Source organism: Aotus nancymaae, unplaced genomic scaffold (assembly GCF_030222135.1).
Source record: "Aotus nancymaae isolate 86718 unplaced genomic scaffold, 86718_ANA_hifiasm-v0.15.2.pri h1tg000049l, whole genome shotgun sequence".
NCBI lineage: Eukaryota > Metazoa > Chordata > Mammalia > Primates > Aotidae > Aotus > Aotus nancymaae.
In genome coordinates, this window is record NW_026988463.1 from 2,571,584 (window position 1) to 2,585,228 (window position 13,645).

Here is a 13,645-nt window from a genome sequence, read left to right on the forward strand (position 1 = left end):
AGAGATGAGGTTTCTCCATGTAGGTCAGGCTGGTCTTGAAGTCCTGACCTCAGGTGATCTGCCTGCCTTGGCCTCTCAAAGTACTGGGATTATAAGTGTGACCCACTACGTCTGGCCTACAATTTTTTTTTTCTTTTTTTTGAGACGGAGTCTTGCTCAGTTGCCAGGCTGGAGTGCAGTGGCACAATGTCAGCTCACTACAACCTCCAACTTTCAGGTTTAAGAGATTCTCCTGCCTCAGCCTCCTGAATAGGTGGAATTACAGGTGCAAGGCACCACACCCGGCTAATTTTTTGTATTTTTAGGAGAGACGGGTTTCACCATGCTGGCCAGGATGGTCTCGATCTCTTGACCTCGTGATCTGCCCACGTCAGCCTCCCAAAGTGCTGGGATTACAGGTGTCGGCCACCACACCTGGCCTAAAAATTTTTTTTGTAGAGACAGGGCCTGATTATGTTGGCCAGTCTGGTCTGATTTTGTTGGCCAGCTAAACTCTGGCCAGCAACCAGGCCACCCCAGCCTCCCAAAGTGCTGCAATTACAGGCTTGAGCCACTGTGCCCGGCAGCTTTTTTCAGTAAGTGGAGAAACTGGGGCTTCAAGCCCATTTCTGTCTGTTTCTAAAGTCCAAGCTCACTGGGCTTGGATCACCTAAGCCAAGGAGGTTGAGGCCTCAGTGAGCTGTGACCATACCACTGTGTTCCAGCTAGAGCAAGACCTGGCCTCAAATAAATAAATAAGTAAAGTTCAGGCCTCTTCTACAGTATATTGCCTCTTTTCTAGAAGGGTTCAGATCTGGACCAGCCTTCTGGATGGCAGAGGGAGGAAGGTCCTGAGTGTGCCTGGCCTCCAAGGGTAGGGAGGAGGCCCTGTACAGCAGCATCCATACAAACACGCCCTGTGCTGGGCCCAGGGTAAAGAGGACACGTTCTGTTCCTGCCTTCTAGAGGCCCCTCCTCGGCAGGACTGGCAAGACTGCCCTGGGCTGGGAGATGGACATCACCACGCTGCCTTTCGTGTTGTCTTTCACGTAGGGATTTGAACAGGGCATTAGGGAAATGGAGGCGGGACGAGGCTTCTGCGTGTTCCAAATACCAGAGGTCGGCTTCCTAGTAAGTTGGCCAGAATTAGCAAACGCAAATACAGCACGTCCAGTTAAACGTGAATTTCAGGTAAACGAGGAGCAGCATTTTAGTATGAGTCTAACCCATCAATATTTGGGCTATAGTTACACTAAGACATGACTCCTTGTTCATCTGAGATTCAAACCGGGTGTCCCGTGTTTCATCTGGTAACGCCAGTCCGTGGAGCCCAGCGAGGATTGACATTACTACACGCGTGGCCCAGAGGAACCAGGGACAGCCTGGCCAAGCTGGCGGCGCGCACTTCCGAGTGGCCAGCTCGGGCTAGAGCGGCCGCAGCCCAAGACCCCGCTCTAGCCGGCGCCTCGTTGGGGCGGAAGTCGCGACGCGCACTTCCGCCAGGCGGGCCCGTTGCTGGGCGGGGCGGTGACGTTAGCCCGGAAGGGGCGGGCCCGCCAGAGCCAGGCCGCGCGGCGCCGCGCCGGCCGGGAGGGGGCCGGAGTCCGGACCATGGCGGCGGCGGCTGGTACCGAGGGGCGGCGCGCGGCCCTGGAGGCGGCGGCGGCGGCGGCGCCCGAGCGGGGCGGCGGGAGCTGCGTGCTGTGCTGCGGAGACCTGGAGGCCACGGCGCTGGGCCGCTGCGACCACCCGGTGTGCTACCGCTGCTCCACCAAGATGCGGGTGCTCTGTGATCAGCGCTACTGCGCCGTGTGCCGCGAGGAGCTGCGCCAGGTGCGGGGCGCCGGGGTCGCGGCTCGGGGTCGGCGGGGCTCCTGGCGGCCGGAAGGGGATTTTGCCTCCCTACGGTCCGGCCATGGGCGCCGACTTCCGAGACAGGCCTGAGGGCCACCCGGGGCGGGGTCCCGGCCGTATGGCTGACGGCGGGGCGTTGGGGCTGGGAGGCAGGAGGCGGCCGAGCGGGTTGGAGAGCGAGCATGCCCTGTGGGGACAGCCTGGGGACTTCCCCCACGTCCCTGGGGTTCCTGCCGGGCCACAGGAAGGGGGCCTGATCAGATGGAGAACTCTGTGACCTGCTCGTCTTCGGGAGTTGATTTCCCAGGGGCCTCAATTCAGGTGGAGGAAACAAGGCAAGGGGGATCCCCCCGATCCGTCCTGGCAGCAGAGTGTCAAACCCTGGGAATTCTCAGCCCAGCTGTTTCTCGGCCCTCATTGGGTGACCCTGAGCAAACTTCCAAGACTAACGTTTTCCTCTGTGGAGTGGAGATGACACCAGTCTCGGAAGGAGACCCACTCACCGGAGGGGAAGGTCTCCTCCCGGTTCTTGGCGGGAAGGGAGAAAAGTGTTGGGAAGTTCTCCTCCTCCTCCTCGCCGCCTCCTTTGATTCATCTCTAAAGCGAATGGGAGACGTTTTTCACTGTCCAGACTTGGAAGCCCTGGAGGGGTCAGAGGGTACCATGCAGTGTTCCCCCACCCTCCCTGCACTGCCTGCTGCTGGCTGCGGGCACCTGGCTGGGGCCCCTTGGTTTGCTGAGCTTAGAGATTTGTTTGCTTCCAGCATTGTGAAATTCTCCCGGTTTGTTCATAGAAGGCTTCGGCTGGTGACAGCTGCCAAGATTCTAACTTTCCTTTTCCTAGAAGTGATGCAGAGCAGTATTGAGGGATAGGTTCGTTCTTTCCTTTTTTCCTCTTCTTTTTTGAAAGTAGACGTTACGTCAAAGGAGCTGGAGAGACGCTGTTATTCTCTGAGCAATTTGTGGGCATCTACCGTGTGCCCTTTTTGGAAAAAGACATTTGGAGATGCTGTCAGTCATGTGACAGAAAGAGGCATACCCAGACCCAGGGGGGATCTCGGCTGCAGGAAGTCACAGAGGACCTTGGCTGGTGGCTTCCTCAGAGGGCGCTTCCTGGCTTTGCCAGAGCCTGGCTTGCCGGCCAGGCCTGCATAGCATGACGTCACTCCAACAGCCGGGTTTCCCAGCACACCTGTAGCTTCCCTCAGGAAAGATGATGCTAAGAAGTTGTTGGCACGTGAGGTCCCGGGCAGGCTGCAGGTCTGATGCAAGACATGAGTGAACATCGACATATGCTTACTCCAGCAGCCTCTGCCCACGCTCATTCCTCGCAGGCCCCACACCCTCCAGGACTCGTGGCCCGGGGCTGTTGACAGGAGCTGTCAGCCGGGGTGGCACTGGGTGCCCTCAGCTGAGCCTTGGCCTCCTCTCAGGCCTGTCCCCACCCTGCTGGGCTGAAGGAGGGGTCCTGGGAAGTTTGCTGTTGGCTGCTCCCCTCTGCTTGGCATTCATCCTGTTTTCCTTCCCATCTTGAACTTGCCGATTCACTCTAGCCTCTTTTCCCTTACTGAGTTCGGCGTCATCCCGAGTATGTTCTGTGTCCCATGCGTGCTCAGGAATTCCTACTGCAGGCCTCAACTCCTGAATCCTGGCGTTGCCATGGCCTTCCTTATGGGACTGAGGCTTTGCGAAAATTAGCAGGAAAGTCCAGGACGCCCTGTGGAATCGGCCGACTCCATGTGCTTGTTAGTTCCACACACCTGGACCCAGGCCTTCCCTGCAGAGGCCACGACTGCTGCTCAGGCGAGGAGCCAGATTGGCCCAACCCCTGGCAGGCCAGGGTGGAAGCTGAGGCTGGGTCCCCTTTGTGGGAGGTGGGGGCACCGGTCTCAGCCATGGCTGACCGAGCCCCTGGGGTGGTGGAGCCCCAGGTTCTGGGCCTCTTTTCTGGCCATGTGTTTCTTAAGGGCTGGTTCCTGCTGTTTGCATCTTGTTCTCCAGCTTATACTGGTCCCTGGTGTTACTATGGGAGTCCTGATGGGGCTGCGGGGCCCCCCAGGGCAACCCACCCCCACCTCACAGGGAGGCAATGGGAGGGGCAAGGAGGGCCAGCCCACAGCCACCCAGGGCCCAGGTCAGGAGGGTGACCTGCTAGCTTGGGTCATGCTTCCCTACTCCTACTGTCCCCTCCCTATCTCCCATGGCCCTGGCCCTCTCTGTAAGATGCTCACTGCTGCTGTCCCCATCTGGGCTCTTCCCCACCTGTGGGCAGGCTCTCACTGCCACCTCACTTTGCCAGCCCTTACAACTGTTCTTTTGTGTGCCTGTGGCATGTTAGGGGGTGTGGGGCGGCAAGGCCCCAGGCAGACACCACACCTGTCCCTGTGGGGGGCCAGGGGTGCCTCCTGTTCCTGAGCAGGCGTCTCCCATCTGCTTCTTTCTCATTCTCCTTGGGGCCCGATCTGGCCATCTCCAGGGCTCACACAGGGCGCCCTTCCCCCATCGTTGGATGCCTAGCCCATCCCCAAGCTTCTCCCCATGGTTTCTGTATTTCTGTTCTCAGACGTGCAACCCTCTCCCTCTCTCTAGGGGCGACCTAGAGCTGTTGCCTCCCTGTGTAGTCCCAGTCCAGCCATCTCCCCCGACCCCCACGTCCCACCCCGGCCATCTCCCACCAGCCTCTAAATCCCACTCCCAGCCATCTCCCCTGCCGGCCCCCAAGTCCCCTACTCCCAGCCATCTTCCCCGGCCTCCATGTCCCCTACTCCCAGCCTGGCTGTGCTGACGTGCCACCAGGCTGGGAGGGTCTTGCTGGTTGGCTCCTAGGTGGACCGTGCCTGACTCCAGCCTGTCTACCATGCTGTAGGGTGCAGTCTTGTCCAGCCCCCTCCTCACCCTCTGCTAGGGGTGGGTCCTCTGCCTCCAGCTGCTCCCTGGCTTCAGAGAGGCTCGCTTGACCAAGTCCGCCAGCCCCACCACTGCCATCCCACACAGGTTTCTCGGGACTTGCGATCGCATGGGGCGTGGGTGCCTCCAGGCAGCAAGGACAGAGGAGTCTACGTGCTCCTCAGCGGGGTCTGGCACTGTGCTCAAACACGGGCGGCACTCCGAAGATGCACGAGTGGAGGTTGGCTGCATGTTATGGGTGCCTGGGATGCCCCGTGCCCGCAGTCTGAGGGGTTGCCACCCAGGTGGATGAGAGCGTGCAGCTGAAGGGAGGGGTGCCAAAGTGGGGAGGCAGGGCCGGGGGCGCCCCTGGCATGGGTTTCCTCTAGGGAAGGAAGTTGTGTCTCCTTGGAGTCTGATGGGCTTGGCTGCTTTTTGGCAGTCTCGGGGGCTTCCCTCACAGCCAGACGCTAGCTTCCTCGCCCGCCCGTGCTACTTCAGGAGCTGTGGCGGGGGAGTGGCCCTGTCTGGTTCCTGGGAGTCCCGGCACTCAGCTCCCCTGGGAGGCTCATGCTCTGGATTCTGGCAGCACCCTGAGTGGTTCTGCAGAGCACGCCCATGAGGGTCAGGCTGGAGAGGCTCCCCTGAGACTAGAAGGCAGGGCTGGGTGTCAGCTGCCCCGAGGGTAGCTGCTGTGAAAAGAGGCCGCACAGGGCCCGGGGCCTTTCCCCATGTTTGGGGTGTGCTGAGATGCTGCTCGGAGGGAGGAGAGCTGGGGGACAGATCAGGGTGGTGTGGCCCACAGTGAGAGCCTTTGTAACAGGGCTCTGGGGTGGGGCTGCAACTCCCATCTGAAGGCGTGGGAAGCAGCTGTGATGAGGCGCCCATCTAAGCCCAGCGTGTGATGGGGACAAAGAGGTGGCCTAGTTCATCCTGCCCAGCCTTGCCTGATGTGACAAGGGCAGGAAAGGTCTGGGCTGCTGTTCCTGCAGCTTGAACTGTCCACCCCGCCCTAGCAGAGCTGACTTCTGTCTGCGGGGCTGGGGGCACCCTCCTCACAGCACAGCAGCCTGTCATGGCAGAAGTGGAGGCTGAGCTCTCCTGGTGCTCCTGACCCTCCCGGGGAGCCAGCTTTAACTACCCGCTTTAGGTGACAGAGATCACCCCAGGGCCCCCCCCCGAGCACGGGTGGGACGGACTCTCCCTGCCAGGCCTCAGGTTTCCCAACTTCACGGCCGTTCTGGCCCGACGTCCTCTTTGGCTAAGGCTAAATGTAACGTGACCTTAGTGTGATCCTTCCCAAGGTGAGGACGTCCCCCTGCCCTGGATGTGCCCGTGAGGCCTCGAGCTGCTTTCAGGGCCCTGAGCCGAGGACGGACCAGTGCCAGGCTTGGGACAGTGGCAGAGCCAGAAGGGGGTCTGACCAACCCAAGAGGTGCGGTGGCACCGAGGGTCCTCGCCAGCAGGGCTCTGTGGAGAGCAGAAGTGCTGAGCTGAGCAAGGGCACCTGGGCCATCTGGAGGCACAGGGCAGACAGGGGCGGGTCCTTCCACAGCCAGCTCTGCAGGTCCTGAGACCCCTGGGAAGGAGCTCATGCAGAGGCTCTGCAACGCCTGCTGCGTGTGTGTGGAGCTGAGGTGCCTGGCTTGAGCCTTCGGCTGTGGAAGTTCCATGGAAACATGGGTGTGGGGGCATCACGGGGTGGCTGGGCCTTGTCACCTGATGCATCCCTGGCTGGCTGCGATTGGTATTCTCTCAGCAGCTGGTTGGAACGCATCTCTTTTCTGTCCCGGAAAGCAACGCAGAGTGACAGCTGCTCTGTTCCCCGAAGGGTGGAGCCGCAGGGTGAGGGCCCCTGCCGGTAGGGCAAGGCCGCTTTGGAACTGGCCTGGCCGCCCCCTGGTGGAGAGCCCGGGCGTTGTGTCTCTGTGCTCTGCCCCTGGCCACTGTCTGCCACTGTCTGTTGGGGCCTCCCGGGAGGGCTCCTGATGCCTCCTTTCTACTCAGAGGGGCTGTGAGGGCTCCCTTGCCTCTGAACCTCTGTGGCATCCCAGGTGGGGGTCTCATCCCAGCCCTGCTCACCACCCCTCTGGTCTTTGGCTTTAGGTGGTCTTTGGGAAGAAGCTTCCTGCCTTCGCCACCATACCCATCCACCAGCTGCAGTATGAGAAGAAATACGATATCTACTTTGCAGATGGAAAGGTGTATGCGTTGTACAGGTGAGCAGGGCCTCTCCCTGGCTCCCGGCCTCCCTGTGTCTGGCCCTTCACCTCCCGCTCTCCTCACAACTGGAGGCACTTTGGGGGCCACATGGTGCATTGATGCTGGGGCCGGGCACCCAGGTTCCTGTGACGGGACGGTCACCAGGTCCTCCTGGGGGTAGAGCTGGCGGGTGTGCTGGGGGAAGACATGCCCAGGTGGCACAGCACCTGCTTCAGGGGCTCCTTGAGGGGCACTCGAGCTTGTGTGAGCCAGGCCTGTGGCCTGAAAACCCAGTAAAGGGCACAGCTGTCCCAGGGCTGGTCTCCCAGGGGAGGGGCAGCTCATGGGCTCAGGGTTAGAGCCAGGCTTCTGACCCAGGCCGTGTGCAGGCTCAGCCATGGTCTCCTGGGTCACAGACTCCAGCCTACCCGTGGTCTTGCGTCTGGCCTGGGTCATGGGCCTGGGGCCTGGTAAGTGGCCCCACTTCCAGCGGTGACACTGAATGTCCTGGGACCGTGGGCGGCTCTCGGTGTCTCCCTAGGCAGCTGCTGCAGCATGAGTGCCCGCGGTGCCCCGAGCTGCCGCCCTTCAGCCTCTTCGGGGACCTGGAGCAGCACATGCGGAAGCAGCACGAGCTCTTCTGCTGCCGGCTGTGCCTCCAGCACCTCCAGGTGTGCCCCCGGAGACCCCAGAGAGAGCCCAGGCGGTGGGTGGTGCAGGGGACGCAGCCACACAGCGGGGGGGGGGCTTGGCCACCTGCTGCCTCTGGCCCTGGGTGGCCCCCCCGAGGGTCAGGCTGCACGTAGCAGGGAGGACTCTGGCGGCTGGCAGGGCCCTCTCCTGGCCGCTACTGCTCCGCTGCTGGCCCGTGGGAAGAGGCGGGAGGCCTGGGTCCCCCAGCCCGTGCCCAGCCCCCTGTGCTCTGCAGATCTTCACATACGAGCGCAAGTGGTACTCCCGCAAGGACCTGGCCCGGCATCGCATGCAGGGGGACCCCGACGACACGTCGCACCGCGGGCACCCGCTGTGCAAGTTCTGCGACGAGCGCTACCTGGACAACGACGAGCTGCTCAAGCACCTGCGCCGCGACCACTACTTCTGCCACTTCTGCGATTCTGACGGCGCCCAGGACTACTACAGGTGGGCAGGGCGGCGCACAGACAGATGACCCTCCCCCGCCCGGCCGCGGCTGGGAGCTGGCCAGGCTGCAGTACTCCTCCTGACACCCCATCTCCTGCCAGCGACTACGCCTATCTGCGTGAGCACTTCCGCGACAAGCACTTCCTGTGTGAGGAGGGCCGCTGCAGCACAGAGCAGTTCACCCACGCCTTCCGCACGGAGATCGACCTCAAGGCCCACAGGACGGCCTGCCACAGTCGCAGCCGCGCCGAGGCGCGCCAGAACCGCCAAATCGACCTGCAGTTCAGCTATGCGCCTCGGCACTCGCGCCGGAACGAGGGTGAGCAGGCGCCTAGCCTGGACACCCGTGGGGTGGGGCTGTGTGACCACGCCCTGCTCTGGAGCCTCAGACCAAGCTGCAGATGTGGGAGGTGACCTCCCGCTCTCTGGCCAGGCTGGAGCCCCCGAGCACCCCGTGTGTGCCAGGAGCACTTCCTGCCTCAGGGTCTCAGATCTGCTGCTCTGGGTGCCTGGGGCCTTTCCCTGGAGCAGGAGGCTTGTACTGAGCACCTGCTGTGTGCAGAGATCACCAGGGACCGGGGGCCCTACTCCTCTTCCTTCCCCCTGTTCCTGTAACTCAGCACCTAGGTCGTTGAGGCCCGTGGCTGGCGTGGACCCTGCAAGGCACCTGTGCCATCCCTCGGTCTCATGTGCACTGTGGGTGGGCAGCCTCTGCTGCCCAGGCCTGAGCATTGGCCGGGTGTGGCCTTGACGGCAGGCCTGTCCCTCCTGTTGTCCTGGGGTCCCGGGAAGTGACACGTTGTCTGCTGGCTGCAGGGGTTGTCGGTGGCGAGGACTACGAGGAAGTGGACAGGTACAGCCGCCAGGGCCGAGCGGCCCGGGCTGGCACTCGTGGAGCCCAGCAGAGCCGCCGAGGAAGCTGGAGGTACAAAAGGTGGGGGGCCTTGTGTGCCGCTGACATTCTTCTGTGCTGACTGTGGCCAGTGGCCAAGCTGGGAGTAGGGATGGGGTCAGGGATTGTGGCCAGAGATTGTGGGGTCCTGAGTGGCAACAGGGTCTCCCCAGTGTCTTTGGTGCACAGAAGTTTCTTCCTCTTTCTTCCAATTCCAGCTGCAGCCAGATCCCAGGGTTAGTGTGGGTGAAAGGGGCCTTTGGCAATTGGGCAGTCACAGCAGCTGTCCAAGGAAGCACTGGCCTGGCAGGCTCTGCAGGGCATCAGATCCCAGATACTGCGCCACACACTGGGCCCAGGCACTGCCCATGCTCAGCCTGAAGGCTGGCCTCCTTGTCCCAGGGAAGAAGAGGACCGGGAAGTAGCAGCTGCAGTCCGGGCCTCCGTGGCTGCGCAGCAGCAGGAGGAGGCACGCAGGAGTGAGGACCGGGAGGAAGGTGGCCGGCCCAAGAAGGAGGAGGCAGCTGTTCGGGGTCCCGAGGAGCCTCGTGGCCCCCGGCACCCACCCCGGACTAAGGGCGAAGGCCCAGGTGAGTCAGCCCTACCTGGGGGTAGCTCTGCCCACACAGGAGGCCAGTGGCCAGCTCTTAACAAGCTTGGTGCCTGGGACCTTTACCTGGGAGGTCAAAGAGCACCCTGTGCTCCCAGTCCCCAGAGGGCTTGTCCCCACACTCTGACCTAGGGGCCTTGTGTTTCTCATAGGCCCCAAGGAAACCTCGACAAATGGTCCTGTAAGCCAAGAGACCTTCCCGGTGACAGGCCCAGCCACCCCAGGGTGTGTGTGGCTGCCAGGGTGAGGGTGTGGGTGCCCATGGGTGAATGGTGCGTGGGCAGGTGGGTGCTAGGAGGGCAGGTGTGGAGCCACAGAGCCTGATAGCCGCTGACCAGCTCCCTTCCCTGCGTCCAGCCCCCTCCCACCACCCAGCCCGAAGCTGAAGGACGAAGACTTCCCCAGCCTCTCCGCCTCCACTTCCTCCTCCTGCTCCACTGCAGCAACCCTGGCCTCTGCGGGGTTGGCGCTGCCATATGCCATCCCTGCCAGGAGCAGGAGTGCCTTCCAGGAGGAGGACTTCCCCGCCCTGGTGTCCTCGGTGCCCAAGCCTGGCACCACCCCCACCAGCCTCGTTTCTGCCTGGAACAGCAGCGGCGGCAGCAGCAAGAAGGTAGCGCAGCCCCCACCCTCGGCACAGGCTGCCAGCAGCGGCCAGCCCACCAGGAAGGCTGGGAAGGGGAATAGGGGCGGCAGGAAGGGCGGCCTGCCCCTCACAGAAGAGGAGGAAGGTGGCAGCCCGGCCGCACAGGAGCCTCGAAGCACACGCCCCACGGGCTCCGTCTCCTCCGCGCTGCGGCCAGCCTCCATTCAGCCCTCTAAGGTTGGCAAGAAGAAGAAGGTGGGTTCGGAGAAGCCCGGCACCGCCTTGCCACAGCCCCCGCCTCCCAGCTGTCCCCCAGGGCCTGCACAGGCCCCGGAAGCTCCTGCCACCAGAGCCGAGGGGCCAGTTGCCATCATCGTTAATGGACACACAGAGGGCCCAGCCCCGGCTCGGAGTGTCCCCAAGGAACCACCAGGGCTCCCGAGGCCCCTGGGCTCCTTCCCCTGCCCACAGGAAGACTTCCCAGCGCTCGGTGGCCCCTGCCCGCCCCGGATGCCGCCACCCCCAGGTACGTGTGCTGGCTCGGGCCTGCTCCCTGGGCGTTGGGAGGGGCTGTGGTCAGGATGGAGCAACAGGCACAGCCTGCAGCTGGGTGGTGGTGACCCCTATGCACTGCCATCGGCCACCCACGTGACCTGCAGCCTTCCCTTAACTGCCTTGCATCCGTTGCCTCTGTGAGACCAGCCCTCCTGGCACTCGCCGGGACTGAGGGTGCATGAGGTGACATGGGCTGGGCCTGCCACACCATGAGCATGGCTGTGGACAGAAGCTGGCCCCGAAGGCTGGGCAACCCGCACTCAGCGAGGGCTCTGGGTCTCGTCCCGCCGCCCCTCAGGCTTCAGTGCTGTGGTGCTCCTGAAGGGCACGCCTCCCCCACCCCCGCCGGGCCTGGCGCCCCCTGTCAGCAAGCCGCCGCCCGGCTTCTCTGGCCTCCTGCCTAGCCCCCACCCAGCCTGTGTCCCCAGCCCCGCCACCACCACCACCACCACCACGAAAGCGTAAGTGTGGGGGGATTGCCTGGCATCCACTGGGGGCTGGAGGAGGGTACCCTCCCCTTGGGCCGCCCTAAAGGCTGAAACCTCCACCTCCTCTTCACCTCCTGACCCCCAGACCCAGGCCAACGCCTGCTCCACGGGCCTACCTAGTCCCCGAGAACTTCCGGGAGAGGAACCTGCAGCTCATCCAGTCCATCAGGGACTTCTTGCAGAGTGACGAGGCCCGATTCAGCGAGTTCAAGAGCCACTCGGGGGAGTTCAGACAGGTCAGGCGGGCCTGGGGAGTTGAGATGGGTCAGGTAGGCCGGGCCGGGTGGATAGCCCGTCTTCATCCAGGGCCTGGGCCGGAGGGGATGACTGAGTCCAGCTCTCTGGCAGCAGGGCCTGATCTCCGCAGCCCAGTATTACAAGAGTTGCCGGGACCTGCTGGGGGAGAATTTCCAGAAGGTCTTCAATGAGCTGCTAGTCCTGCTGCCCGACACGGCTAAGCAGCAGGAGCTCCTGTCTGCACACATGGACTTCTGCAGCCGCGAGAAGCCTCCCAGCACCAAGTCCAAGAAGAACAAGAAGAGCGCATGGCAGGCCACCACCCAGCAGGCGGGCCTGGACTGCCGTGTGTGCCCCACCTGCCAGCAGGTGCTCGCGCATGGGGACGTCAGCAGCCACCAGGAGCTGCATGCTGCCCGGGACGATGACTTCCCCTCCCTGCAAGCCATCGCCAGGATCATCATGTAGCTCCCTCTAGCGTGGCCGGAGCTATTGCACCGTGAACGTCCTTCCTCCTTCCTTCCTCTCTGGGCTGCCAGGCAGCCAGGTGAGGCCGCCTACTCCGGCCACTTGGCTGGCCAGGCCCACCAGGGAATTGCCAGGACAGTCCACCCACCCTGGCGGCAGACTCAGATGGAAGTCCACCCTGCCTCACTGGTGGGCCGGTCTTGGTTTGCATTCTTGTGCTTTTGGAAGGCGCCAGGGGAGGGAAGGGCTGGGCTGCTGGGACCTGTTGCTGCTGTCAAAGCCAGAGGTCACAGTGGCCTGATCCAGGCCCTCCCGAAGCTGGAGCTACTGCAGCCCCAGAGCTGAAAGCTGCGGCTCCACTGGTGCCAGTCAGATGTCACGGATGTGTGTTGTATAAATAGTCGGCTGTTTCGTGTTTCGAGAATGTTAGGGATTAAAAGCAGACACGAAATTGTGCTACTTGAAGTTGAATCTTTTTATGAGACAAGCTGAATCTGGGATCTCAAATTGCCTCTGACCTTTTATAAGACAGTTTATCTTCAAATAAATTTATTTTGCAATACTGCACATAACTGGTGTTCTGAGCTTCTCTGTCTTCTGAGTACACCCTGAAGCCAAATTTAGAAACAGGGTGGAGGGACGCCTGAAATCTGCAGCAAAATAATTTGAGCTCAATTATCTGGATCTAGGGTTTTTAGAGGGAGACCAGACACATACATACGATAACTACCTTTCTGCTTCCAGCACGTGTAAGTAGGAAAAAAGCTCTAAACACAGCCATATTAAGGCCAAGAATACATCCTTAGATCAGAGAAAGTAGAAATATTTCTCTGAAGTAAGCAGAAAGGGATCTCGTGGTGATGAAGGGCCAAAGTCAGTGGGCTGCAGAGGGGCTGGGCCAGAGCATGTGGTGGCATTAGCACTGTCCCCCTGAAGCTGGGGACTTGGTCAGTGGGACTCAAGTGGTGTCCCCTGGGTGATGGCCATCCTGGGGCCAGCTAGGAGATAAGAGGCTGGGTAGATGCCACCTGCATTCCCCTCACAGCAGACACGCCTCACAGCTGATGCCACTTTGCAGGCGATCACAGGTTCCAGCCCCACAGAAGAGTAGAGCAGTCTGGGAAATGGGCTGTTTCCTTAAGGTTAGTGAAAATAACTTTTTATTTTTTTTTTGAGCCGGAGTTTCGCTCTTGTTGCCCAGACTGGAGTGCAATGGCACAATCTTGGCTCACCGCAACCTCTGCCTCCCAGGTTTAAGCAATTCTCCTATCTCAGCCTCCCAAGTAGCTGGGACTATAGGCATGTGCCATCACCCTCAGCTAATTTTGTGTTTTTAGTAGAGACGAAGGTTCTCCATGTTGGTCAGGCTGGTCTTGAACTCCTAACCTCAGGTGATCTGCCACCTCAGCCTTCCAAAGTGCCAGGATTACAGATGTGAACACACCACACCCAACTTGAAAAGAACGTTTTATTAGCTGGACGTGGTGGCACGTGCCTGTCATCCCAGCTACTCCTGAGACTGAGAAAGGATAATTTCTTCAACCAGGACCCAAGAGGTGGAGGTTGCAGTGAGTCGAGATCGCAGTACTATACTCCAGCATGGGTGACACAGAGAGACTCCATCTGTGGAAAAAAAAAAGCTGGGATTACAGGCATATGCCCCCATGCATGGCTACTTTTTGTATTTTTAGTAGAGATAGGGGGTTTCACTATGTTGACCAGGCTGGTCTTGAATGAACTCCTGACTT

At 61.2% G+C, this 13,645-nt stretch overlaps 1 protein-coding gene across 5 annotated transcripts; it reads left to right on the forward strand.

The window, feature by feature from the left end:
- Positions 1 to 1,519: 1,519 nt before the first annotated feature.
- Positions 1,520 to 12,463, forward strand: ZNF598 (zinc finger protein 598, E3 ubiquitin ligase). 5 transcript variants are annotated; one of them, XM_012441794.2, is made up of 12 exons: positions 1,520 to 1,812; positions 6,826 to 6,938; positions 7,463 to 7,592; positions 7,850 to 8,061; positions 8,163 to 8,380; positions 8,878 to 8,995; positions 9,356 to 9,543; positions 9,716 to 9,806; positions 9,921 to 10,675; positions 11,003 to 11,165; positions 11,278 to 11,428; positions 11,544 to 12,463. In XM_012441794.2, exons 1-12 carry the CDS (start codon positions 1,591 to 1,593, stop codon positions 11,895 to 11,897), a joined length of 2,715 nt encoding a protein of 904 aa, XP_012297217.2. In that variant the 5' UTR covers positions 1,520 to 1,590; the 3' UTR covers positions 11,898 to 12,463. The 5 variants fall into 5 exon arrangements, with proteins under 5 accessions (XP_012297217.2, XP_012297219.2, XP_012297218.2 ...); XM_012441796.2 differs by having other exon boundaries at positions 9,716 to 9,788; XM_012441795.2 differs by having other exon boundaries at positions 1,591 to 1,812; positions 8,878 to 8,986.
- The last annotated feature ends 1,182 nt before the right edge of the window (positions 12,464 to 13,645 follow it).

Coding starts and splice junctions, on each gene's coding strand:
- ZNF598 (XM_012441794.2), top strand. CDS start 1,591: ATGGCGGCGGCGGCTGGTACCGAGGGGCGGCGCGCGGCCCTGGAGGCG. Junction 8,996..9,355: donor GGAAGCTGGAGGTACAAAAG/GTGGGGGGCCTT, acceptor TCCTTGTCCCAG/GGAAGAAGAGGACCGGGAAG. Junction 10,676..11,002: donor CCGGATGCCGCCACCCCCAG/GTACGTGTGCTG, acceptor GCCGCCCCTCAG/GCTTCAGTGCTGTGGTGCTC.